This window comes from Rhinolophus ferrumequinum, chromosome 9 (genome assembly GCF_004115265.2).
Source record: "Rhinolophus ferrumequinum isolate MPI-CBG mRhiFer1 chromosome 9, mRhiFer1_v1.p, whole genome shotgun sequence".
NCBI classification, from domain to species: Eukaryota; Metazoa; Chordata; class Mammalia; order Chiroptera; family Rhinolophidae; genus Rhinolophus; species Rhinolophus ferrumequinum.
The window spans coordinates 55,643,549-55,671,458 of record NC_046292.1 but is presented as its reverse complement, the minus strand read 5'-3'; the positions used below and the strand labels follow the sequence as shown (position 1 = coordinate 55,671,458).

Genomic DNA, 27,910 nt, shown 5'->3' with positions numbered 1-27,910 from the left:
TTTGTTAATATTAACAAATTTAGATACAGGATAAATAAATCTCATTCATTTTGACAGCTTTGAACCGCTCTGTTAGGGAAGTTTTACTTCAACTTTGGGCATTCATCTTTGGAAGTAAAAAGGGTAGGGATGTGGTTTGTAAAAACTCTCTGAACAGTCAGGGGTGGTGAGCACAGGAAAAAGACAAAAGAGAGAGGAGAAGGAACACTCACAATCAAGCACCTCCCGAGCTAAATGATGCCAATTATATCCAGCTGGGAAATGCTATAAGCTGCTAAGAGTGCAGAGCTTGGCTAGACTACAAGAGCTTTCCTCGACATCTGGTAAAGGTAAAGCTGACCTCACCACTTCGTGCCTGGGACAGGTAGACTAAAACCCAAGGAGATTAGCATCAATCTCACAAGATCAGATAGAGTGACTATTGACTAGTTCTTTGTTTTTGGCCAAATGGATTCTAACTGGAGCAGCAGGTTAAAAAAAAACAACAAAAAACATTTTCCTCCTTTTTCCTACAGTGAAACGTAGGTTTGTTGCGTATGGTTTGAGGCAGATAGTAAGTTACTTACATCCACATGATTGCTTTCTGGTTGCATTTATGATTACTAGACTAGAATTACAAATACTCCACTATTACTTCCAGTCCTCAGCCAGATGTGAATCTGCTAAGTTAAACAAAGTCTTAAACTTAAGATTCTTAAAATTTTTTTCTCATTACCTTTTCATTTTTCCTGACTACTATATGACAGACAACAAGTGAGTACTGATTAAGTTTTTTAAATTAAAAATTGGTGAGTGTGGCACTACTTACTTTTGTAATTCCAAGACAAGTGTCCACTGCTACGTAGGATAAAGCCTTGAGGTTTAGATTTCAGCCCTCAGAGTCACAATCCCTAAAGAGTACTCACTAGGAAGAAAAAGTAGACTCCGCTCTAGAAACATTGCTCATAAATTCCAAGTACTCTAGTTCTCCTTTTTCACCTCTGAAGAAATACATTTTTATGGCCCATTTTTCATTTCTGACTTGGGATACCAAAAGGTCATTTTAAAAAGTGCTCTGCCTTTTCTTTTACATTAATTTTATTAGCTAATCCAAAAGAGATCATTCGCCAAATTAGATGTTTTCATGTATTTTTTTGTTAAGTACAGTCACCTACAAATATGTTCCCCATTAAAATGTACTCACAACACAGCTCAAAACAAAATGAACTTTTAAAACTAAGTGTTTTAAGAGATTAAAGTCAACTTATTGCAGAAAACACACAAAAAGAACAAAATGGTTGAAACTTTCACAATAATGGAAAATGTTTAATAAACTTAGAATGGTGGGCTTATTAAACTAGAGTGTTATTTACAGCCATAATTCATCAACCACAAACCCAATAATGTGCTTGCATGGCATGCTACAACAGAAGCTTTATTCATTCAGAAAACATTGGCAAAATAAATTTCAGTTGCAAATTCACAGATACAAGCCTCAAAGTATAAAGTTGTATGTAACAAAAAATACAGGTAATATTTATAACAATAACTTACAGATACAAACTAATGATAAACTACGATTTCACAAAGGATTGTAAACATTTTGCACACTTGTCAGTCCTTTCTTTTAGGCAAAGTGCTCTTTTGATGACAAATAAATTAACAGATACACACTAGAGTGAACTATTTTCAGACAATACAAAAAAAAGTTTTGATTTGTTTTCTTCTTGTAAACATAAGTTTTACAAAAAATGAAGAATCAATAAAAGTGTCTTGCAGGCCAACTATAGATACATACCTGGGCAGCAAAGTGATGTTGGAAATGCTTTAGGTGTTAAATAAAAAATTAACATTAATCTTTCCAATGATACTTTATACCTAATAAATGACAAGTTTATATCCTTAATCATTTCTATCCCTGAAAAAAGAAATTAGGTATGACTTATTGGCAGTTGTGTCATTGAATGGGGTAACAAGGGCTGGAGTCCAAGGGTTGTTGGTGAATGAGCTACAAAATAGAAAGAAATTTGTGGATCAGTTTTGTAGGGTAAATAAAACTGATTTAAAAACAAACACAAACAATTCAAGGCAATGTGATTTCATTACTCATTATCGCTGAGGGCACCAAGCTACACTCATTCCACTGACCTCAGCAGCAGCGTTAACTTATTCAGCATAGGATATTATTAAATGAGAATCCAGAAGTGCTTTACCCCAAGTTCTTTATTTGGGGCCACAAGCTTCTGACATTTTAATGTCCTCCATCCATACCCCATTCACTGCACTTTACCCTGCAGCTAGAAAGACACATGAGCTCTGTCTGCAGAGATGTGGGTAGCTTTCATATGAAGGTGTATGTATAGGATAACCACCCCCTCACCACCACCAAATTATCATTTATGAATGCTTAACTGCCTCTTCTCTTAAACGTACATGAAAACACATTTGACTCAGGCAACACTACAGTCATTCCTGTGAACACACTCGATTTTAATGCCCGTGTAAGTAAATGAGTACAGTGGTACAGGCTCTGGTTTTTTTATTTAAGCAAAACTTAAAATGAAGATTCCACTCTAAGCAATGGATGGATATGTTGCTTCAAACCAAACCTCCCTCTGAGAGGAACTAGGAAAGCTGGAGAAAATTTTCAAAAATCTTTCTGAAGGCATATGAAAGCGACCAAGGCAGTCAAGTCCCAGGAGAGAAGGAAAATAAAATGAGGCTACTTTTCCCTCACAAGTTTAGTGACAATTTTAAAAGAAATGTCTGAAAGGCATTTGGAGAAGTTTAACAGAGATTTCTGGAGTTAGACTTTGGCTGGGTGATAGAAAACAAACATGAATGATCAGGACCACTAAAGAGAAGCCCTAGTTAAAAACAACAGAAACAAAACAAAACAAAACACAGGCTTTGTTTGGGATCTCAAAACGTTAAATACAAGTTGTAGTGACTCAGAAACACAGCCCTCATGAGAACTGATGCCTGATTGGATTAAGTTGATCTCCCCCTAGCCTAACTCACTGCCAAAGGCAAAACTAAATCCTTTCTGGTGGAAGATATAATTCAGAGCCTCAAATTATTTCTGGGTTTTCATACCCAACATCTGAAGTGCAATAAAAAATAAGGCAAATAAGAAGACGTGACATGACTGAAAACAAAGAGAAAAAACAAAAACAACACAATAGACCCAACAAAAATCCAAATACTGTAGTTATCAGACATAGACTTTAGTATAACTATAATTAATATAACAGCAATTTTATTAAGGAATAAAATAACAATATAGATTATTCCAGTACAGGATTTGAAACTGTATAAAAGAATGAAATGGGAATTCTAAAACTGAAGATACAATAACTAAGATTAAAAAATCAATGGATGAGTTTTATAGCACATTAGATAGTGAATTAGTGAAATGGAAGAAAGGTTAGAAGAAAATATTAGACTGAAGCATGGAAGGTCAAAGCCTGGAAAATATGAAACTTCTTCATAAGGTCAAATATTTGAAGAGACAAAAGCTGAGACGTTTTCGTAATGAAATACATCAAACTATTAATACATGTTCAAGAAGCATATCTAAGCACATTATAATAAAACTGAAAATAAAACACAAAGAGAAATGCCAGGGCGAGGGTGGGGAAGACTTTGTATTTCAAAAGAGCAAGAATAAAACCAACAGCTGACTTCAACAATAAGTGGTATCAGGTTAACTATCCATGTTCAAAACCACAGAAACAATGCAAGCCAGAAGACAATGTTATTTCTTCAAAGTACTGAAAGAAAATAGCTGCCAATCTAGATTTCCACATAGAGAGAACGTACCATTTATACCTGTATCAAAACAAATACGACTAAACCTAACAAAAGATGTGCATGATTACTAAACAGAAAACTCTAGAATATAAGAGAGCATTTGAAGATGAACTAAATAAATATAAGACTAAATTCATGGTATGAAAGACAATATTACTAAGATGGTAGTTTTCTACAAACTGATCTAATGGAGTATACTAAGATCTCAATTGTTTTCCTTCTTTTGGTGGAAATTGACAAGGTGGTAACATTTATGAAAATGCAAAGGGTCAAGAATAGGTAACACAAACTTGAATAACAATGAAGTAGGAAGACACGTACTATTGGATATCAAGAATTATAGGCCTAGCATAAATAAAACAATTAGGCATTAATATAAAAATAAATAAACCAATGAAACAGAATAGGGAATACAGAAACTGACACAATACATTATATGGACACTTGATTTATATCAAATGTGGTGCTACACGGCAGCTAGGAAATTAGCATTTTCATCGGTATAACAAAAAAGCTTTGCTGCCTATCTCACATGACATACAAAATTCAATTCCAGATGGACTGTAAATCTAAATGTCAAAGGTAAAACAAAGTTTCTAGAAGATAACATAGAAGGAATATCTTCATTATCTTTGAGTAGGAACAATTCCTTGAACAAGTCACAAAAAAAGCACTGCCCATGAAGGGGGGAAAAAAACTAATGAAATGAACTACATTAAAATGAGGAACTGGTGCTCAACAAAATATACCCTTAATAGAGTAGAAAAAGGCAAGTCACTGAATATGAGGAGATATTTGCAACATATATAATCATTAAAAAACTTATTTATATGCAGAATATAGCAAGGGCTAAAACAAATCAAGGAAAAAAACAAAACAAACAAGTCAACAGATCAATAGGCAAATGACATAAATAGGCTCTTCCCACACACAAAAAGATATACAGATGCCCAGTGAAATAATACTCGATCTCACCAGTCACTGAAGGAAACGCAAATTAAAATAATGAGAGAGCACAATATACAACCATCAAATTGAATAAAATTAAGAAGTCACACTATACCTAGTGTTGGTGAGGATGTAGAGAGCACCTTGAGCTCTCAAAAGCTGCTGGTCCAAGTGTAAACTGGTTCAACCACTAAGGGAAACTGTTTGGCAGACCAACTCAAGTTGACTGTATGTGTAGTCTGTGTTCCACTCCCAGGTACATGCCAAATAGAAGTGTGAATTAATGTGCACCAAAAGGCATGTACAATCAAGTCCATAGCAGCATAGTCATAAAAGCCCAAACTAGAAATACTAGAAATGTCTATCAACCATGGATAAATTGTGGTATATTCCTACAGTGGAATTCTATATAACAATGAAAACAAACAAATCACCGATTCTTGCAACAATGCAGATGAATCTCACAAACAATGTAGTTGAAAGAGGTACTACGACACACAAGGATATATTCTGTCCAGTTCATTTATAGAGAGCTCACCAACCGGCAAAACCAAAACATGATTTTAGAAGACAAGGCAATGTTACTTTGGAAGAAGAAGATAACTATTAGGAAGGGGCATTAGAGAGGCTGCTGGGTGTAATTATGTTTTAGTATGTCGTTTGGCTAGTATTTACATGGATATGTTCCTTTTGTTTAATTTATCAAGTTGTATACTTATTATGTGTGCACTTTTCTATATGCATGTTTAGTTTCAATAAAAAAGTTTAACAAAACTAAGTAAATCCCAATCTAAAACTCTGAGTGTGAATACTTTCTCTGACCATAGGAAAATAAGTTATTTAAATATTTCAGGTGAAAACAAAAACAAAACAAAAAAAGTTTTTTTCCTAAGTAAAAATCAAGCACTAGGAGTCATTATCAGTATTTGCATTTTAGCTGCAAAATGAGTGTTGGACTTGTCCCTTAAAATATACTCACAGAAATCAGAATGGTTGGATAGTTTTGTTCTTTACTGCACCCCCCACCAATATTTTTCAGCTACTACTGAGGTAATATTTCAAAATGTGAATCTTATCAATAATCTAATATTAGAAGTTGTCAATTATTGATTGCTCGGGAGACAGCTGTTAAATGTTGGGATACCTACCATCCATATAACTATGCAGCGCAGTTAACATCGTCCCATCTTGGGGCACGTACGCAGAATAAGCCATTTCTTCTAACATGGGTGGAGACAGCCTGGAAGGCGGGACAGCTGTGACTGGGGCAGAGGAGGAGTGATTAGGACTGACGTGTTTCTTGTGGCGCGCTCGACAATTCTGAAACCACACCTGAGGGAGAAAAGCAATGTAGCTATGTCACATATCAGCTTCTGAGTACATTACCAACTCAGTTTAAAAGGGATGCAACCTCAAGTACTCTACCATATAAGCACAGTATACATCTAAATACCGTGTTTCCCTGAAAATAAGACCTAGCCGGACAATTAGCTCTAAGCGTCTCTTGGAGCAAAAATTAATATAAGACCATATTTTACTATATTAATATTAATAGAAGTCTTATTTTACTATAAGACCGGGTACAATATAAAATATAATATAATGCTATTTTGGGGGAAACACGGTAAGTCTTTAAAAAGTTCGGTAGGCAGAAGAGAAACAGTTTTGCACAAATATCAATGGTCATTTTCTTCGCTCAAATAATAACTATCTGATGATTTACTTAAAGCCAATTCTATACTAAACCAGCATATTTCAAAATAAAAGGGGGGTACTCAAGAATTCCAGAAAAGTTTCCTTGGTTTTTCTACTGGCATTTAAGACAAGAAAAAAAACAGAGAGAGCCTTTTTAATCAGAACTTAAAAAAGAAAAAAAAAGACTACTAAATGTATTCGTAGACACCCACTGGATTTATTTCCAATCTCTTTTCAAATGACTGAAATCCCTGCTGAGAACTCAAAACTTTCTACAAACCTCTTGATTCAGTTCAGTTATTCCAGTCACATTTTAATCTGCTGACTTCTATTTCTCTTAGTGACTACATAGACTATTCCCTAAAAAGCATGTTAAGGTCAGGCTTATAAGAAAAAAATCAGTAATATTTAGGTAGAATAAAATACAAACACATCACTGGTTAAACAGTTCACAAAGTGTAAAGAGCTAACACCCTGTTGTCCATTCCATCACAGAAATAAAGGGGGCAAATTCAGGGCAAGCAGTTTGCCATCCAGTCATCCAGGTGAGTAAGGTTAGACTACCCAGAATGCTTCTAGTAACGAACCTGCCTGTGTTTGAATCCTCTGCCATTAGGTAAAACTTGACTATAGAGTGTTACTCTATTAAAATATTATAGCATTTACTTGCCACCACTCCAGACAATTCTCATGAGAAGAAAGAGAAGTGGAGGGATGAAAACTTTAAGGAAACTAGGATAAGAACATTTGGGGGTTGAGGAGAAGGCCAGGGAAAAGCTGGAGGCACAAGTCTCTGCCCAGGGCTGGGAGGTAGTTCTTTGATGGCACAAGGGAGTCTTGGCTGAATAATATGGAACAGAAGGGAGCTGCAAAAAGATTTATATGAAAAAGTTGGCCTGATTTCTAAGACAAACCCTGGTCTTGGGGCTCAAAAATAGAGGGCTGGCAAAGTATAAACTCAAGGGGTTAAAATTAAAGGAATAAAAATTAATAATGTAATGGGGTATGCAGTTCTGATCAAATGGCTGAAAGGGAGAATCTGAGGAATGTTTCAGGAGCAAGGCTTAGTCATACATCAAAGAAAAGGAGAGGGAAATCACAGCCTGCTCTCATTTTCGGGAGTGTTTGTTGGATTATTGTACACGTATATAAAGACCATACCCAAAGTCTCCAGTCACAATTCTTTGCAAAAGCTCCTTAACAATAGATGCCACTACTGTTACCCACCCAGTCACATACTCATACGTTCTCCAACTTATGAAAGAGAACTGCTGCCACCTGCCTTTTCCCAGACAATACCCAGAAGACACACACCCCAGAGCACTACATACGGTATAGCCCAGTACGCTACAGTTCCCAGAGTTCCTTCAAAGTATCTTATATCTCCAGTAGATTATATATTGGATGGAAGCTACTCAGTTGTTTAAAAAAAAAAAAATCCCAGACTTTGGAAATAAATATGAAGATGGCATGACATAAATAGCAGAATACCTACCTTAATGCTGATTCTGACTATTAAATTGGACAGGATGCAAAAGAATAACAGTATTCAGGATTCATGTGAGTTGGGGAAAGGGAACTTTCATATGGGGCTCCTGGCAGAATAAATTGGTATGAACTTTCTGGAAGGTGATTTTTGGGCTATCAGTTAAAGCCGCTAAAATGTTTTCTCTTTTGGCGCAACAATCCCACTTCTAAAAATGTATCCTACTGAAACTATTGAACAGGCATGCAAGGAATGTATACAGTGTTGTTCACTGCAGCATTTTTATAATAAAAAAAAATTAGAAATAAACTAAATTATATACTATGCTCAATATGTGCAGCAATAAAAGTGATGCAGCTCTTAATATGGAAAGGTATTCCTAGTACAGTGATTGAGAGAAACAGCAATGTTTTATCCGATTTCTGTAGGCCATACAGCTCATAATTCACCCATCTGAAAGGGCATGTGAACAGTGATTATATCTAGATGCAGAGTGTTAAAAGTAAAATCATCCATCTTCATTCTGTGATTTCAGTACAATGACACTCTGCTTTGTTACTAATGTCTCTCTAAGCAGATTTGAGCTAGTAAAGATGAGATTGTCTCTGTGAACCAGACCATTGTTTCTACCTAATCTTTGTATATAACCTAGTTTGGATATTAGAATCAAGGCGTAGTAATCAAATTGTTCTTTAACTTTTCTAAAATGTGCTCGATGCTAGGAAGCAGGCTGGGCACACAGACCATGCTTACTATTTGAGATCACAGTAATAAATTCTTCAAAAAGACTGTGAAGGACTATATATTTAAATTATACACACATACCCTGTTTCCGCTGGACAATCAGCTCTGATGCGTCTTTTGGGGCAAAAATTAAGACCCAGTATTATTATATATTATATTATATTATATTATATTATATTATATTATATTATACCCGGTCTTATAGTAAAATAAGAATGGGTCTTATATTAATTTTTGCTCCAAAAGACGCATTAGAGCTGATTGTCCAGCTAGATCTTATTTTCGGGGAAACATGGTATACACAAATTATATACATATATTATGTATTATTTATGTATTTTTTTTCATGCCAGTACTCCTTGCTTTGCCATCTTATCAAAAATATTTAAATTCAATCCGCACATATTGATAGTCACCATCCAACAATATGTTCTCTAAGTTCTAATGTGTGGAATCAAGTTAACTTGCTCATAATAGTTAATCAAGTTAACTTGCTCAGGTGACCGAAACACCTGGAAATTACAGGAGAGATGTCTGTCTTGAGTCCTTACTTCGTCAAATAATTAGAAAAGCTCTCCGAAAACTCTCCATTTTCCTTTACTTTCAAATTTCAAAATACTCTAAAACATAGTAGTCATGAATCTGACTTAGCTGAAGCAGTCACAGTCATTGAATGAAGGAAACTTCAGCCCGTTGACAAGCCTGAATGACCTCAATGAAGGAAGCTTCACTTTCATGCACAAGACACTCACTACCTCCAGTCACAGCCCATGCCACTTTTGTAGCCTTTCCTACTGAGAAAGTTCTACTCATATGTCATGAGAGAAATCTCCCTTTTCCTGCCTTCCCTTGCTGACACTTGATTCTGCTGGCTGTCAGATGGCCTTTCACATATTAGGTTGGTGCAAACGTAATTGCGGTTTTTGCACTGTTGAAATTTGCCATTTGATATTGGAATACATTTTTAAATAAATGTGGTTATGTTATCCATCATTTTAATGCACATTTTTCGCTTTAAGTTTTTTTGCTCATCATTTATTACTTGCTGTTTATTTTATATTTATTTTAGACTATGGAAATGATGTTAGACAAAAAGCAAATTTGAGCGCTTTTCTTATTTGAGTTCAAAATGGGTCGTAAAGCAGCGGAGACAATTCACAATATCAACAACCCATTTGGTCCAGGAACTAACATACAGTGCAGTTGTGATTCAAGAAGTTTTGCAAAGGAGACAAGAGCCTGGAAGATGAGGAGCATGGTGGCAGGCCATCGGAATTTGACAGCGACCCATTGAGAGCAATCATCAAAGCTGATCCTCTTACAACTACAGGCGAAGTTACCGAAGAACTCAACGTCGACCATTCTACAGTCATTCGGCATTTGAAGCAAATTGGAAAGGTGAAAAAGCTTTATAAGTGGCTACCTCATGAGCTGACCAAAAATCAAAAAAATCATTGTTTTTGAAGTGTCGCCTTCTCTTATTCTATGCAACAACAACAAACCATTTCTCAATCAGATTGGGACGTGTGATGAAAAGCGGATTTCATACAACTGGTGATGACCAGGTCAGTGGTTGGACCAAAAAGAAGCTCCAAAGCACTTCCCAAAGCCAAACTTGCACCAAAAAAAGGTCATGGTCACTGTTTGGTGGTCTGCTGTCCGTCGGATCCACTACAGCTTTCTGAATCCCAGCGAAACCATTACATCTGAGAAGTATGCTCAGCACATCGATGAGATGCACCAAGAACTGCAACGCCTGCAGTTGGCATTGGTTAACAGAAAGGGCCCAATTCTTCTCCACCACAATACCCGACCGCACGTCACACAACCAACGCTTCAAAAGTTGAATGAATTGGGCTATGAAGTTTTGCCTCTGCCACTATATTCACCTGACCTCTTACCAAGCGACTACCACTTCTTCAAGCATCTCGACAACTTTTTGCAGGGAAAACGCTGCCATAACCAGCGGATGCAGAAAATGCTTTCCAAGAGTTGGTCGAATCCCAAGGCACGGATTTTTACGCTACAGGAATAAACATTTATTTCTCAGGGGCAAAAATGTGTTGATTGTAATGGTTCCTATTTTGATTTATAAAGATGTGTTTGAGCCTAGTTATAATGATTTAAAATTTGTGGTCCAAAACCGCAATTACTTTTGCACCAACCTAATATATTTAAAAGATACCAACTCTGTTAATACTGTTCCTTCCCTTACCATCTCCTGATCTGATCTCTAGATAAATATTCCTGATGTGGTTAATATTATTAGCATGTGATTTCAAGATCTTTCATGACCTCTAAAGGAAGCACTCTTGTCAGACTGGTTGTTAGTCACTTTTTAAAATGTGTCACTCTAAAATAAACACAGTAATAACCTGGACATTTGGAAAGTACTGAGGTTATGGAACTTGCCCCCTCAGAGAGCCTCGTTACATGGCAACTGACCAAATCCACTGAGAATATAGATCTTTAGAGAACCTGCAGTACCATCAGGTCTGTCCCACAGGCTTCTTTATGTAGATGTGTTAATTATGAATGCTTCAGGCTTAATAAGATTAAACTGAAAAATAAACACCTGTTTATTAACCAATTTAAGAAATAAAACATTCTATGTACAATGTTGGACCTTACCTTTTTACCTCACTGAATTTTATCCTGTCGGTTATGGTTATTTGCATTAATTCCTTAAACTTTTTTGAAACTTAACGTTATATAAAATTATTTTCCATTTCCCTGATTTCTCTTTAAGACCTTGATAGTTGACCACCTCCATCTGGAACCCACCTCACTCCTTTGGCCTCCAAGAAACTTCTGCACCAGACTCATCCTTCATTCTGGCTGTTACTATGTCCCATTCCAACAGCACCTCTTACCCTGCTCTCTCCCTAAAGTCTCTTCTTTACTTTTTACTGTCTGTGATCTATTTCTAAAGGGTTTTACCCAAGTTTATGGCATTAGATCATTTTGTTCGAGTCCTGCTCCCCCTTTAAAACACCAGATTACATGCCCAATTGCATCATCATTGCCTGATTAGCAGAAAGAAAAGGGAGGTCAGCTCCATCTGAACAACCAAAGTAGCTTTCTTTTGACCTTAATAGTCCTATCAATAGCACCATTCCCAATAATACTTGAACTTCAAGTTTAAGAATCATCTTTGGCTTCTCTCTGCTTCCTCCAGGTCCTTTTCTTGTCTTTCTAGCATCCAGTACCTGCCATCAGTGTATGGTCAATAAAATATTTCTCAATGAATTCTAGTGACCTATCCCAGTTAAATTTCTTTTCAAACAATTACTACTTTGCTGGGCACCCCAACTAATCTGTCTCTATCTAGCCTCTCCCAACTCTAATTCTTGCCATTTACTGTCCGTCACCAGCCCTTTCTTCCTAATAGCACATGTCATGGCTTTCTCCTGCTCAGGAGAGAACTCTACATTCACAGGCCTCTCCAAGTTCCATTTCAACAATTTAATCCCCCCCAATTTGCAAACGTAAATCTTACATTCCAATACGTTTGCTCTAACTCATCCTTCCCTAGCTTTGTTTACATCACTCCCTCTATCTAGATCTTTAACAAAGGCCATCAACACCCCCTACACACAAACACACTCACTCACATACACAATCACAGAAAAGGGAGAAAAAATTACTGACCTCAGAATCAGATCTAGCTTGGAGCCGCAGCTGTCTTTTTTAGCGTGAGGATCTTAGAGTTGCTGTGAGCACTGAATGAAATAACTTGGACAAGGAAAGATTTAACAAATGGTAGCCTAGCCCAAGCAGGCTAATTATCAGGGCTTTTTAAAAAAAAAAAAAAAATTGACTTAGAGTGTGAAAAGACCTAAATGAGAAGCTAATGCTTTGATATTTCTTCACAAAACAACGTGCATTCATAACAACCTAGAATAGAATTTTTAGTTAGCTCTTCATGAACCTTCAAATAATCACCTGTATCACACGTCTGCTCAAGCCTGTCCTTTCTGCTAGTTTCTGGAGGGTCTGTGCATCTGGGTTGTTGTCCTGAGCAAATTGTGCTTGCATAACCTGTAGTTTAAAAAATGTAAGTAGTAAACAGCTAAAAATAAGAAGCTGATGGGAGAGATGGGAGAGAAGACATGCACAAGAAAATGGGGTATTTTTATTACTTGCAAATCAATGGGGAAGTATGTGTAAATGAAAACAATGCACATTTTGTAATTTACCTATAGGTTGCCATGTTGAGATCTTTAAAAAATAATCCATTTCAACATAAAAACTTCTCCCAACTATGTTTATTAAAAAATAAGCTCACCTTTTCCATTCTTACAACCCACAAACGAAATGTATAAAAGGTATGTCTATTTACTGTTTTTTCCATTCTTTTAAAAGTTGCTAGCATTAGAAAACTTTCTAAAATACAAAAATCATATCACATTTATCTCCAGCCTCCACTGAGCTCAACAGCTTCAAAGCCTCTACTACAATTTTTATCAGTCTGCAAATAGTGCAGAGCACAACAAATGGTTACGCTTAATTATAACCATTCCATCATTGTTTTGCGCACCTGCTCTCTGCAAAGGAATATCTGGAATCTTAAAAAGAGATACCCATCAGCCCATTGAATAAGAATTTCCCAGGATCTAAACATCTATTGAAAAAGTGATTCTGATGTGAACCTTTGGATTGGAACCACTCTGCTAAGTGCTATGAAATAGTGACACGTGAAAAAACTGTCCCTGATCTCAAGTTCCTGGGAGAAAGATACAGACATGCCAATAAGTACCAACAATACAGGGTTAAGGGAGAGGGAGGTATGTTGTGGGGGTGGGGTGGAGTACCAGAATAAAAACACTAGTGAAAGGTTTTCGGATTCTTTCAGAAAAGGTTAATTATGGGAACCAGGCAGGGTATTTGAATTGTATTACTTAAAAGTCAATCAATCGAGGGAAGTATTATAAATTGTAAAGTATTATAAAGAATGAGAGAGGGAGTCAGGCATCCAGCATGACTGTGCTGTCCACAGGGATGGGAAGGGGATAGGGTAACCTACCTACTGAAAGACCTTAAGCACCGCTGGCCTCAACACCATTTCCAACAAGCAAAATTAACTGCAATCTCCACTATGCTCCTTATAGAATACTATCTTCTGCCACTGCACTTCTTACAGGATAGCTAAATAATTTATTAGCAAGTCTAGCTCTCCATGGCAGAAAGTGAATTTCTTGAGGAAATGTCTTACTCTTCATATTCCCTTCCTGTCACATAGTTTGTGCTTAATTAAGAGCTTGTGACAGAATGAACTGTGACAATGTGAGGAAAATCTGAAGATAGTGGTGAAAAAGACAAATGTTGTTCTGGGAAACCTTATGAGGTTTACAAATTATATATATATTTTTTTCAGTTAAATTCTCTCTGATTAGTGACTCTCCTAGAATAAGGAATTCCTGGCTTCACTCAGTTCACTTCATCCTCCCTTTCCTCCAAATGTGTTATTTCAAAAGCAAAAGGAGTTGTGTTTATAGGAGGTTGAGCATGTATGTAAATCCCAAAGAGAAAAAAGAAAGAGCAGATATATGTCTTTGTGTTTTTAATTTTTCAAGGAGAAAAGCTGAACAGATATATAAGCATTTGCTTTCAAAACCACTACTGATGATTTATATAAAACAAAAACAGCATGTTTTTCACAAAATGCATTTCAAATTCACAAGTTTAATAGTGGAACCAAATTACATTTAATAAAGCAATTCCTCATCAAGGAATGAAGCAAAACTTAAATTAACAATGATGGTTTAAAACTGCAATATACTAAAGGAAAAGTAAGATGGGTTTATCATTGTTCAGTATCAAAAAAAAAAAAACCTTTTAATTTTGACTTAGTTTTATTATTCTCCAGTCAGTAATGCCAAAACTCACCCTATTCCTTTCCTGAACTCTTTCAATATGGTCAAGGAGTGAGACTCTGGAGACACTCATCATTTTAAGGCCAGAAAATCTACCAGAAATATTAGGAGTCTGCATAGGTAGTAGCAGCTGACCAACTTAATCTAAAAGTATATTAAAGTGGGTGCTAACCTTAGCACAATTAGCAGTAATAATCATTGAGCAAGTGCTTCCAACTATAATAAACAAGACATAATATTGGCTGAAATTTCTTAAATATTATTTCTACAAATGGGATAGTATTTGAAATATTTCTGCCAACACAAAACAGTATTTTATTCTGTGGTTCTTAAACTATTTTTTCTTCCTATAAGTTTCTAAACAAGAATTTTGGGAAATTACGTTTTTTTCCCCTACCATTTTAACTCTTCCCTGTCCAAAGCAGGTACTTCCTGAATAGTCTTGACTTACAGTTTACCTGCAATATTTTATTATTTTGCTGAATTCAAGCACTACTTGCATATATTCAGCTTTCCAAAAGGTAAGACAATTTGACATTGAGGGTACATTGCTTGATTTATTAGAGGTTCTGGCAAAATAGAATGATTCAAGTTTTCAAAAGATCTACAGCTATCCCAGATTCCTATGTTATGAAAAAACCACTTGAGGACAAGGATTCTGCCTCATGTGTTTCAGTCATCCCTGGCATAGACAAATGCTAATAAAAATTGAATAAATGAAAACATGCTTTGAAATCATATCATTTCTGCTTCCATTTTTTAAAATTTACGATTCTGCTACAAATTTTTTAAAATTTATGATTCACATCACATTTTTATATATTAGTGCATGGCTTACATAGTTTCAGCCCATTTGCAATGAAAACTATAAGGCCATCTACAAGATTCAGAATCTCACTCTTTTGTTCTGGCTGCTGCTGTTGCTGCCATTAAGTGGCATTTTGTGAAGGCACAGTTCTACTCATGGTCTCCTGGGAGGCTAAGCAAAATGAAAAGACCAGAGGTTTGGGGAGCAGGGTCCAAATCTCCTCTCTACCGTTCCCTTGGGAGTCTTCTTTGATTTCCTGAACCTCTTGGATGAGGCTCGTGACATCAAGGAACTATTGTAAGAGTTAAAGGAGATAATGGAGAGAAAATGCCTGTCATAAGACTTGGTGGTACACACAGTCCTCCACAAATATCATTCCCTTTTTATTTAACTAATATTTATTATCTTCCAGTATACAATTGTTTATATGTTTAAAGTGGTCTCAAATTTTCACAACTATAATTTTAAGAATAAATTTTTATATCAAATTAGAATTATCAGCCTTATAATTAAAATCATAGCCAGCCCTTATTGGGAATAGCTAATTTTAAAAACAGAATAGATTTCTATTAGAAATTTTATTTTAATTCAGACTCCTTTTAGCTACTGGGTATTTTGCTGTCAGGTCTCCCACAGGTACTCATATCTCCCAATTTAGGGCTTTAAGTGATCTTTACAATCCAATGAGGTACCTCCAGGAAAGCAAGGTTCAAACAGAGATAGTTCCTTGAATTGCCTTATCTTTCATTTATTACTTATTGACCATGTTTTCTATGCCTAAATTAAGAAATCCAAAACAATCATTTGGAAATTTTTCAGAATGGCTCTAAATTTTAATGCTAGATTGCTTTCCAATATCATTAAGTTGCCTTGGAATATTTGTGTCACATCAAAGTTTCTTTTCTTAATTATTCTCAAAATAAAAATTCTCTTCTTGAAACACTTGTATTCATCTCAAATACTGGCAAGTCTTAGAATATGTACTTTTTCAAAAATTACTTTCACTCATTTATTAACACTGTATAAAGGTCCTTCAAAGTCTGAGCTAAGATAAACGCTATGTGTAAAGCACCCAGCAGTATAGGGTAGGTGCTCAATAAGTTTTACTTTACCTTAATATAAAATAAATACCTCAGTCACATTAATCTTTTTAGAAAATATGATTTATCTGAAAAAAAATGCAAGAATCATTATATGTGTAGACTTAAATATAAAGCAAGGAATAATTATTTAATAATTTTCTTGACAATTTACATAAATCAAACTTATTACATTATATGAAATAAATTACATTTAGGGCTGCTAAGCTGAAATTAATCCCTCCCTTTTCAGGGGACATAATCAACCTTTAGCATCAAATTATAGAATGCCTCTCTATCCCCTTTAAAAACAAGAAAGGGCCTACTTGATTGGAGTCAATCAGTAAATTCCTATTTATGGTCAGGCATATTCAATTCTTTCCTACTCAGAGAATGTATAATCTTGTCCATTAAAAGACTCATTGCGGTTTGTTAAAAAGATGAACACATTAGTGTCCCATAAACCCACACACATACTGTATGACTGTTGAGTCTCAAATATTTTGTCCTCTTTTACAACCATATGTAGTAATAATGCCTGTGTTAAACTGATTTTATCAGGAAGTCAGGACAGAGCAACATTTTATTTCCACTTTGATGTTAATACCAACAGATCCCAGAAAAACAAAGTTTGAATGACTAGTTCATACCAGATCATGACTCTGAATATTGACAAACATTTTAGAGCAAAAAGTATGTTTTTATACATTCACCAAGTTAGTTTTCACAAAAAGCATTGGCTAACATTTTTGAAAACATAAGAATGATTTCAGATAAAATAAAGATTGTTTTTTTGGGGGGAGGGGTTTGTGTTTTTTTTGTAGGGAGGGGTTTCAAAAATCATAAATGCATTGTCATGTCTACCTGGAGCTGATCTGCTGTAAAGCTGGTCCGAGCTCTTTTTGCTGGTTTTGGGTGATTAACATCTTGCTCTGTGAGGAGGGCACCTTCAACACTAATCCCATTACCTACATTTAAAAAACACAGTGCACGTTGGTAACTTAGATGGGTCCACCAGTCATGCTATAATAGGTTTCTTGTATCTCTTGGCTTGGAGTGAAACTGAATTCATCTACTAGATTGCCAAATCCCTTAAGTTTTTACACACACTAGAAATATACTGTGGAACCAACATTCCATTTGTAGGCTTGTATGTTTAGTCACAAGTGCAAAAAAGTTCAAAGTACACTTCTAAGGCTCATCCTTAGAAGGCAAAGACAGGGAAACAACTACTGTGTTTCCCCAAAAATAAGACCTAACCGGACCATCAGTTCTAATGCATCTTTTGGAGCAAAAATTTACATATAGACTGGTCTTATTTTAGTGTCATATAAGACCAGGTCTCAAATTAATTTTTGCTCCAAAAGACGCAGTAGAGCTGATGGTCTGGCTAGGTCTTATTTTCGGGGAAACACGGTAGTAACAAAAAGCAAAACAGAATCCTAAACTCAAGCCTGTTGCCTGAAAACATGGCACAAGCCTAACACACAGGGCATGGCTTTCCCTGTAAATAAACAGATGGAGACCATCACTAACAGTAGAGTGCTTAATGAGTTTTACCACAATTACACTGCACAAAATAATGCATTAAGATGACCGTAGGAAAAATCGTTTCTATTCCTGTATTCCCTGTTCCCAAAGACTTAAAATTATTTTAAGTATATATTTACCGTTTTCCACTTCTCTTTTTAAATTATCCAGCATGCAATCATAATGCACTCTGCAGAGAACTTTCTCTTCCACCAAAGCAAACTCTTCTCCCGTGGAAAGTTGCCTTTTGCAAGAAAAGCAGGCAAAGCACGCCAAGTGATAGACATTGCCCTTGGCCCTCCGGACCCAGTCAGTAGAATGGATGTGCCTCCCACAACGAGAGCAGCGAGTTCCATACCTTCTATATAAATACAAGGGTAGGAAGTGAAGATTTTAGTGCTTGGTGAGATATTCATCAGTCTCAGATTAAACTCATATATTACTCATTGGTTTAAGCTAAGTATTTAAATCTTTTGAAAATAAAACAGGAATCAATTATTTTTCTATAAGTCAGTATGGTAAGCAATCAAGATGAGATATGGTCATAATTCAAACCTGTTTCTAAAACAAAAACTTCTCACTGTTACTTTAAAGAAAGATTAGATTTTTCTTTTAAATTAAATGAAGTATGAGTATCAATATCCCCCTTGTAACAAATATCAGTGAATTTATAAGTTACCTAGAGACCTAAGATACGCGCACGTACACACACACACACACACACACACACATGCACAGTCCAAACTGAAACCTAAAAGTGCAAAAGCAAACCACTGAAGATATAATGATTTCTTAAAACCACGTTGAGATAATTAGAAATGCTCTGAATATCATGTTTTAAGTTAAAACATTTAAACGTTCAAACATGATATTATCAAAGAATGAGTAGAACAGAAATTATTCACGCTGGGAAGAATGAATGGAAGGAAAACTCAGAAATATTTCCTTTGGTGAACATGCAGTTGCATTGCCATCAACAGGAGGAGAAATATTACCTAAAACTTTCAGAGACACCTGGACATTAAATGCAAGTTAATCTTAACAAAATGGCGGATATAAATATTTCTTTTTTTTCTCAATCCATGACACTCTTTGCCATGTCTCCTTTCACAATCGAAGTCATGATCAGTCATATCTACATCAAGTTAGATAAGTATACATGTCTGTGTCTATTCATTAATATATCTTTAGAGGTAGTAACAGTTTTTAAAAATTGATCTTAAAAACTGAATCCTAAAAATAAATTTTAGTACATAACAAAATATGAAGTATAAAAAAGTCCTGAAGAACTGGACCATCAATAAGCCTCTGACACCAAATCTTTCAAAGCTTTTCAAATGAACATAAAACCTTAAGATTAGCATATCCTAAGTGAAAGAGGAGGCAAATTGCTACTATTTTTGAGGAAATGGAGAGTAAACCTGATGACGAATACATGTTTTTGGTAAATATAAAATTCTGTGACTCTATAAAATAAAGGACTCAGGGTTTCATGAAGTGCTTTAAATTACCTAGCAATTTATTCAAATCAATCACTAAACTCTCTGAAATCAGTTTTTGAAATCGAGTATAAACAACATAATTAGTATTACAAACTTCATTATATAGTATTAACATCCCAATTTCACAATGAACATTTTTCTTCATTTGGAAATGCAAATGAAGAAAAACATAGTTACTGTTAAACATCATGCTTAAGGATTTCAATTTCCACACAGCTATCCCTTAAGAACTGAATTATACACTTGAAGAAACTTCACATTTAAATGATTATAAAGAGATCACAGACAAATTTCTACATTTACTATCTTAGGCAAATATAATCTCACAAAATAAAGGTCAAAGAACAGACAAAAGAAACAGGATTTTTAGGCAGAATAATTATACTTGATGTATTTCTGATACTGGTTAGTCAATTCTTTTGAATAACTTGGTTTACCCCAGTCTCCAAAGTGCTAGCATTTTATAAGTGTATAACGAGGTATCATTCCATAGTAAGCTGATGAAAGCTTGAGAAAACCTTGATTTGCATCCCGCAATATTATTTTGTCTTACCACTCCCCTCAAACAAGGGGCTTTGTCACAATAAGTCATCTTATATTGCATACTTTATACCTATTCACAGCAAAGAAGATTTCATTTTTAATACCTAAAACTTTCATTTGCCAAAGTAGGAATAATTATTTAAAATTAGTTTTTGTATACTGAATTTCTAAAACATATAAACATGCTTAATTTTATTTGTTTTAATACAAATTATACCTCAAAGAATATAAAGCGTTCTCATTTTGAAATCTATTATATAAGAAACACTGGGCTTCAATAGGTAAAACCAGACAAGAAAGCCTATTTACAAAATTCTCTTTGTGTAGTAATTTCTTGGGATATTTACTTATTAAAAAAAAATGTCAGTGTACCTGAAATAATCAAGTTTGCAGAAAATGTCTTTGTCTTTAATATAACAGCTGGTATGCCTTCCTAAGGAGGTTCTGCAGACACTGCAGGAGAGACACCGAACGTGCCAGCACAGGTCATTCACCTGTGAAGGAAAAAGGGGCTGGATGAGAAATCAACATTTAAAGCTTAAGATTATCATTCATTGGTTTTGTGTAGTTGACAATTTAAAAAGCTGGTCCCTTAATATGTTAATACACACTCTGAATGTTTCCATCTAAAAGGTGTCATTTACACAGATCTATGTCTATGTATATTTTATTTTAGATCCTAACCAGAAAATCAGAATAATATATTCTACATTTGGGGTTTAAAAATTTTTTTGTTACTTTGAAGACTTCAGTTTAATTTCCTTTTTTAAGGAGAGCTTCTACGAACACAGGGAAAATTCTTGGACACTTTCAAGTCCTGCACACTGGTTTATTTTTTTCTTTAACCAAATTCTTCCTACCGTGTAATAGGGTAGCTAAAGAAGTCAAGCCACATACCTTCTAAGTCTACGTTTTGGCCAAATAATGATAAACTGTGCTCTGGTTAAAGTGAAAGACAGTGAAAAAGAGCTTTGTAAGAGAAATACCCTTGTAAAGAAGCCAAGCAATCCATTTTGCTTACAGTACAGAAACTATTAAGGTAGATTTAAATGTTGATATGGCAGAAGCCCTGGCTCTCTTCTGAGATTAAATAATAGAATCAAGGACTACAGTATTGGTAATCCCACTCAATGATTTGGTTACTGGAGAAAAAATAAATCTGATTATAAGGGGTTCTATAAAGGGACCCCAGCATTGTTTGACATTTATACTTCAAGAAGGAAGGCATAAAACGGTGATTTAATAAATCACAGAACTTAATGTTTTCTAAATAGAGACATAAAATATTATTAATTCAGGGAACAAATCATAATTACCTTCACGAGAAACTGTTGCCATCATATTACAAGCACCACAACCTCAGCCTTCAAGAATAAACATGTTTATTGGACTGACCTTGCCTGTAATGCAGGCTCCTAAAGTTTGTTCTTGCTAAATGGACACAAGAACTAGGTCTATTCTTAGTTCAATTTCATGTAAAAGAACAGCACTGATGTGAAAACAACAGTTACACCCTACAAATGGATCTAATGCCTAAAATAGAAATGAGGAAACTGGAAAAATGGGAAATTGTGAAATATGCCATTTGCTACATTATTTCACAACAAAGCCTACGGATCCGATGATTCTATCAGAGTAGCACTACTGTTCAACGTGTGTATCTATGATATGAAATATATTAATAAAAGATAATTTGAAGCTGAAGAAAAAAGTTTCACTGGCTTCTAACTACAGTCACGTGCCTCTTTCTAAAGCATTAATGAGAGTATCATTTTGGTGAAATTTTAAAAGTTTAAAGTTTTGGTCTTGCTTAGAAGAATTACATGTTCACGATACAAGAAAACATGGAAAATAGCAAAGAAATAATAGGAAAGAAATCTGAGGAAATGTAAATTTTAAAAATATTAACAATGGTGAATGTCCTGGAAATAAAGATTTATTTTCCTTCTATTTTTTCCTAAAATGAGCCCAATTAAGTTGAAGCTCAAAAGTATGAGCTTCCTTTAGCATTCCACAGTTTAAGGCCTTCTGCATTTCCATCTTATCCAAGCTGCCCTTTTTCTTTTCTTTTTTAGCTGAAGGTAGATTCAGGCTTCCGGGCAGTCATGACCACCCTCTAACACCAGAAAGCCAGGCCCTAATGCCTGATTTTCCACCTTTCCTCAAAGTTTACTTTTTCAAAAAATGCTCTTTCATCTTCCATTTCTTTTCCAGGGAGGAAAGTAAGGTGAAGAGAAAAAATTCTGGAGAATATAAACCTTCCCTGATTGCTCGTATTGATCCAATATGTATATGTAGAAACAAGCCAGAAAAACCACCCAAACAGGGCACTGAGGATTGGATGGAGCAACAGATACATCTACCTCCTCTTGTACTTTTTTATTCTAACTCCATTTTACTGGCCTCACGATATGGTGTTTTCCTATATTAAACAGTTTACACTCTCAAATACTCTACTAGGTCTAATAGTTTTTTTTACCAGTGACTTGTATTGAATTCAAACTTATCTGGATAAAGAAGACTCAAAAATGGGGGGAAAAAAGAATTCAGAGTTTTTATATAATCATATAGTGTTAAACTTTTGTTAGAGCTAGCATACTAATATGTATAACAAGGGTGGGAAAAGACTAAATGTAGAAGACTTCATGGGGAGGACTCCCGTCCTATACAGAGGAAGGCTTAGATAACTCAGATATTTTATATAACACAAAAATACACTATATAAATACATTTTAACTTATAAAAGATGAACACCCGAAACCATTTTATTTCAGAGAGTGTGTTAAGAGTCACATTGTAATAACCTTTTATTCTATATCCTCTCCGCTGTTAAGTGTTAAAGCCTTTATAGATCCCTTCAGACCATTCTTAAAAATTATGCTAATTATTCAGAGGGCTCACTGAAAATAAGAAGCTAGTTTTGATCCAAAAGATGATTTTGAAATATCCACAAAGGCTCAGGTCTAGAAACTTTGAAAAGGGAATCTTAAGAGTGCAGATTTAAAGAGAAAGCTGTGTCAATATGCCTGCCAGCTTTAAGAATTAACCACCAGTAAAGATTAACTCAGTCACTTTTTAATGTTTTCACCAAAACTTCTTTTGTTGCTTTATCTGGGTTGTATCTATAGGGTACTATTCCCACTTTACATATGAAACAGCTTTGTACATTGGGATAGAAACTTAAAGAAGCCCACTAACTTTTTTTTGAACTCATACTTTCTATAATTAATCCTTTTGAAAAACTGGGGGTGGAGGTTGTTGGGGAGGGAATAGAAAGTGAACTGGCTTGCTACTAATTCAGTGTAGGAGAGATCATTAGTTTAAATAGTCATTTTAAAGAGCTATTGAAGTTGAAAACCCATAGCATTAGGATTAAGACACATGGGACCATGATCCTGCAGGCAATGACATGGATAACTGTGGCCTGCCAGAATTTATACTCCAAAACTCCCTCACAATATTTTAAAAGTAAAACTAATTAATACAGACAGTCTACTCTCAAACCACTACTTGAAGCACTTCATCCCAGGCTTCTTTCCTTTCTTTTCTTTCTAACTTTACATCAATTTCGATTTTTCCCCCCCAAGCACTGGAGATAACAGAAAAAAGAACTGGGTGACTTTGAAGTATTGAATCTTAGTAAGAGGAGGAAGGTACTGAAATAGTTTTTATTTAAATGATCCTAGGAACTTTTACTTTGGAAAAGCCTCAAATAACTATAAACAAACATAAGACTATGTAAAAACAAATCTGTCCAGAAAAGACCCTGTAAGGCACTTTACAGTGGTTCTCACCAAAGGAGACATTGCAAAGGGGAATCAGTCAACACATACCGACCTGGAACTCTCAGAAGCAGGCAGGCATGTGGGTGTTACTGGGGATGCAAGGACCGTAAGTAACCCGGGGCTCAGTAAAAATAATCAGGCGGGACCCTGTTTCAGAATGATAAAAGGGTTTCTTTCCCTACTTCCTTTCCTCTACAAGTCGGTGGCTGACTCGAGTACATCCACCCCGGGTATCGGCATTTCTAAACCACAACGTGTCACACACAAGCTCTTTTGCAACGAGAAGATTTTCAGATTTCTTACCCCCCTCTTTCCCACCTCATTAGTTGCCCTTGACCGGACTGTTTTCCTGAGAAAGCCTAAAACCTCAAGCGAAAATTCGAATGGAAAAGAGGGAAAAAATAAACTTTTCTCTTTTCCCAGAGCTCCCAGTGTAACCACGGTCCCCTTGGGCCTCTCTGCCTTGAGAAGGTTCCGCCCTACCTTGAGAAGGTACTTGTCCACGATCTCCAGGCCGCAGCTGTTGCACACACACTTGCCAGGGGGGCAGACGGAGCCCGAGGCCATGGACCGGGGTGAGGACGACGGGGACAGCGGGGCCGAGGAGGAACACGAGTCCTCGTCCCCCGCTCCCTCGGGGCTCACCTGCAGGAAGCCGCAGGGCGCGGTCTCAGGCGGTTCTAGACCCCTCCTCCTTTCTTCATCCCACGGATCCCCCGGGGCTCCCCCACCGCTTCCCCTCCCTTCTCCTAGCCCTCCCGCACCACTACTCCCCGCCCCCAGTTCTTGAGGTCTCGCTTTTCGCCCTCACCCCGAGTCCAAGCTCCAGCCACGACGCGCTGGGGCTGCCACCCCTAACCTCAAGGACCGGGGGCGCCTTACCGCCCTGTCCTGCCGGCCAAGCTGGCTCAGCTTTCCACCCCGCCCCGTCCCAGATCCTCCCTCCACCCGCTCCCGAGAGCCACTTGGGTCCGGGAAGGAGCGCGGGACAACGGCTCTTCGTCCTGGGCCACCTCCCCACCGCCAGTCCTGCCAGCAGCCGTGTCCCTGCCCACTCACCAATCCCTCTTCCCCGGCGCCTTTCCGAGTCCTCCCGGCCGCCAGGGCTGCAGTCCTCCCGCACTCTTCCGACATGAGCCCCTGGCACTGCGGTGGGAGGGGGGAACGGGGGCGGAAAGTGGGAAGAAACAGACGAGAAGTTCAGAGCCCGCACACGCTGCCCTAGCCTCAGCTTCTTCGCTCGCCGAGAGGGCTAATGAAGGCATCAGCCGGCGGGTCGCGCGCGCAGCCGTCAGGGCCCCTGGGTCCGGGCGCCGCGGGCCAGCGGGCGGGCGCGCAGTCTTCCTATCAGGCGTAGTCTCCCTTCCCCGCCGCGGGCGGTGGCGGCGCAGCCCCAGCGCGTGGCCAGGTGGCCACCCAGCGCCGAGGGCTCGCCCCGTGCGCCGCGCGGCTCTCCTGGCTGCGGCTCCCCTGCTCTCACCGGAGTACGTCGGTTCCCCGCCCCCCTGCCCGGGGTAACAAGTTAATAACAATCATCCCCGCACAAAGCATTTTCTTTCTAGACGTCAATCACGGCGGAGCGGGGATGAACGGGCCAAAGGGGGTGCACAAGGGGGGAGAGGCGGAGTGGGAGAGAAGAAAAGAGGATTGAGGAGGAGATGGGGAAAGAAACTTGATTTCTTTAATAACCTCAATTAAAAGAGCAAGACACACATATATTTTTTAAAGGGGGCTTTTTGAATTGGATAGCCCGAAAGGTGAAGAGGTTTAATAGGATACTTGAAAGCTAATTACAGCGGGATTTAAGAAGCCTGGTGTTTGTTCCGATGACAATTTGAATGAAAATGCTTCAGATTAAACCGAGCCAGCAGCTCTTTCGTAAACTTGCAGCAATTAGAGCTGCGAGTGATTTACACTCGTTTCTTTAAGGTGTAAATTGCCACTTATTGCTCAGTAAGTCAACATTTGAGCTACTAAAGGATTATTTTTAACTAGCGCAAAAAAGCATATCGAGTGGAAAATATCCAGCTGAATTTAATTTATGCCATTTAAAAAACTCACCCAACCTCGGTCAAAATGTCTTAAAGCAACAGCGCGCGTTACTCAAGTGTTTCCAAGCCTTTGCTGGAGATTTGTTCTTAAATGAAAACGCAGCCTCTCTGGGCGTTTTTTGTCTTTTACCGGTATTACGAAAACTCAAGCGGGAAGATGGGGGTGCGAACTTGAGCGGCCCACATTTCTGACTTTCGGACTCTTCGCCTCCTTCCTTCCCTCCTTTTGGCAGCACCTGGCGAAATCTGGTCCAAACCCGGAGTACCCCCTGGCCCTCTGCGGGGACCCCCGGGTGCGCTCCCTGCGCGGGACCTTGCGCAGCAGCTCGGAGGCCGCGTCCTCGCAGACACAAAGGGAGTTTAATAAGCAGAAAAGCCCCGCGTTCGCCCGGTATTCCCCGCCCAGCGTTGGAGCAAAGATAAAGTCAGCGGTTCCTGGTGTGGGTCCTGCTGAAGCACTCAAACAGGCTCCAGTTGATTTGCAAACTTAAAACGCGAGGCACCGCCGGGTCCTGCCTCCAGAGTGAAGTGAGAGTTTGTCAGTTTCCCCCGTCTACTCCACGACCGTCGTGACTCGAGTACCTTGGGGTTTGCTTCTTTGGGAACTTTAAGTAAAATAGCCCCTCTGGCCACCCCTGGGATCCCCCAGGCCCTCCGGAAGTCTCTTTCTGTTTCGCGGTGGGCCCACCGCAGCGCGGATCTCCCTGCAGCAGGAGGGCTCGCCTTAGGGCGGGCAAGCGTCCCCCCCCCCCCCGGCAGGCAGGGCGCGAGGGATCGCGCCTCTGTTTGGTCCCACCCGGCAACCTCCCGGACCTTCGGACTCGCTCTCCCCCACCGTCACGATCACCTCGGCAAATAGAACAAAAACGCGACTCACATGTACCCGAGAGCGCCTTAGGCTCGAGGCTTCCTCTCGCAAATTACAGTCTCCATGCCTCAGGTTAAGTGAGCTTGTGGGTTGGGGAGGCAATGATTACTAACTAAAGCTACTACGTAACCAAAAAAAAAAAAAAAGAAAAGCAAGAAAAAAAAAAAGCCAGGTCTGAAGATGAGGCCGTTACAGGTAATTTCTGAACCTCGTTTAGGATCCCAAACAGCTCGCGTTTCAAGGAAACTGCAATTCAGCTGGTCTGGCCAGGCGTCGGCTCGCTCACCTTCTCAAGGGGAATTGCCAGCTCCGGCACGTCCTTTTCTTCTAGTTTACACACAAACATCTGATCGCTTTTCCAATACATGGCACTGCTAGGACTGCTTATCTCATACCAACTCCAGAGGGTCAGAGGCTGTCCTTGTCTGCCGATTTCCCCCCCTCCCCCGCCCCAATGCACTAATAAAAGCTGACACCGAGAAGAATAAGAATGCTGCAAGTATGTCTTCGACCAAAGAGGCTACCGTGGCCGTAACCATTCTCTGATGGACTCTTCTTAAGATTCTTTCCCCAACTTCACTAAGGTCTGTCCCTCCAGGAAAAGAAAAAAAAAGTTTTGTTTTCCAGAGGGTGGAACCTTACATAAAGGGAGGGAAAGGGGTGTGTGTGGGGGGGAGTCTTTTCCTGGAGGAATAGCCTCACCTCCTTCAGGAAAACCCGCCTTCTCTACATGTTAAGATCTTTATCAGGACAAGCCAACTTACTCCAGATTTAGTATTAAAGAAAAAAAAAAAGAAGAACATTGGGAATGGCCCTGTTAACTTTTGACTTAAAAAAAAAAAAATCTGCTCTCTGCATTTGCCGAGGCTTTTTAATTCTCGCTCCCCAACCAAAACCTAAACAAAGATTCAGGTTACATCTCTTTCTGCAGCAAGCCGAAGTGGAAGAGGAGGTCTGGGCGACTTGAACGTTTTAGTCATTCTCCTGAAACGCGCAACACTCTTGTCTAGCCCAGGAACGCGACCGCTCTCTGGCAGCTCGAGGGCTGCCTTATCTAGCGGTACTCGCTCCCTTGGCGGAAAGTTTTCTCATTAAGATAAAGAAGGAACATCCGAGCAGCACAAAAGCTTATGATTTGCGACTAGATTTGAAATCAAGGCGACAAGAAAGACAAAAGTATGTTGCTAATAGTATTGCTATTTC

General features: G+C 38.0%; 1 protein-coding gene across 3 annotated transcripts; it reads right to left on the bottom strand.

Moving 5' to 3' along the window:
- Positions 1 to 1,277: 1,277 nt before the first annotated feature.
- On the bottom strand, positions 1,278 to 27,296 carry LHX8 (LIM homeobox 8). 3 transcript variants are annotated; one of them, XM_033114888.1, is made up of 9 exons: positions 26,717 to 27,296; positions 24,848 to 24,934; positions 24,272 to 24,433; positions 20,376 to 20,497; positions 18,099 to 18,319; positions 17,293 to 17,396; positions 12,611 to 12,706; positions 5,889 to 6,072; positions 1,278 to 1,987 (listed from the first exon to the last, which is right to left on the bottom strand). In XM_033114888.1, the coding sequence occupies exons 2-9, from the start codon at positions 24,920 to 24,922 to the stop codon at positions 1,911 to 1,913; spliced, it is 1,041 nt and encodes a 346-aa protein (XP_032970779.1). In that variant the 5' UTR covers positions 24,923 to 24,934; positions 26,717 to 27,296; the 3' UTR covers positions 1,278 to 1,910. The 3 variants fall into 3 exon arrangements, with proteins under 3 accessions (XP_032970779.1, XP_032970778.1, XP_032970780.1); XM_033114887.1 differs by having other exon boundaries at positions 26,994 to 27,125; XM_033114889.1 differs by lacking the exon at positions 12,611 to 12,706 and having other exon boundaries at positions 1,333 to 1,987; positions 26,994 to 27,125.
- Positions 27,297 to 27,910: the final 614 nt, after the last annotated feature.

Excerpts from the sequence above, each read along its gene's own strand:
- LHX8 (XM_033114887.1), bottom strand. The coding sequence starts at position 27,074 with ATGTATTGGAAAAGCGATCAGATGTTTGTGTGTAAACTAGAAGAAAAG. Across the intron at positions 24,434-24,847 it reads GCGCCGGGGAAGAGGGATTG|GTGAGCCCCGAGGGAGCGGG; the intron begins GTGAGTGGGCAG and ends GGCTTCCTGCAG. Across the intron at positions 17,397-18,098 it reads AAAAAGAGAAGTGGAAAACG|GTAATGGGATTAGTGTTGAA; the intron begins GTAAATATATAC and ends TTTTAAATGTAG.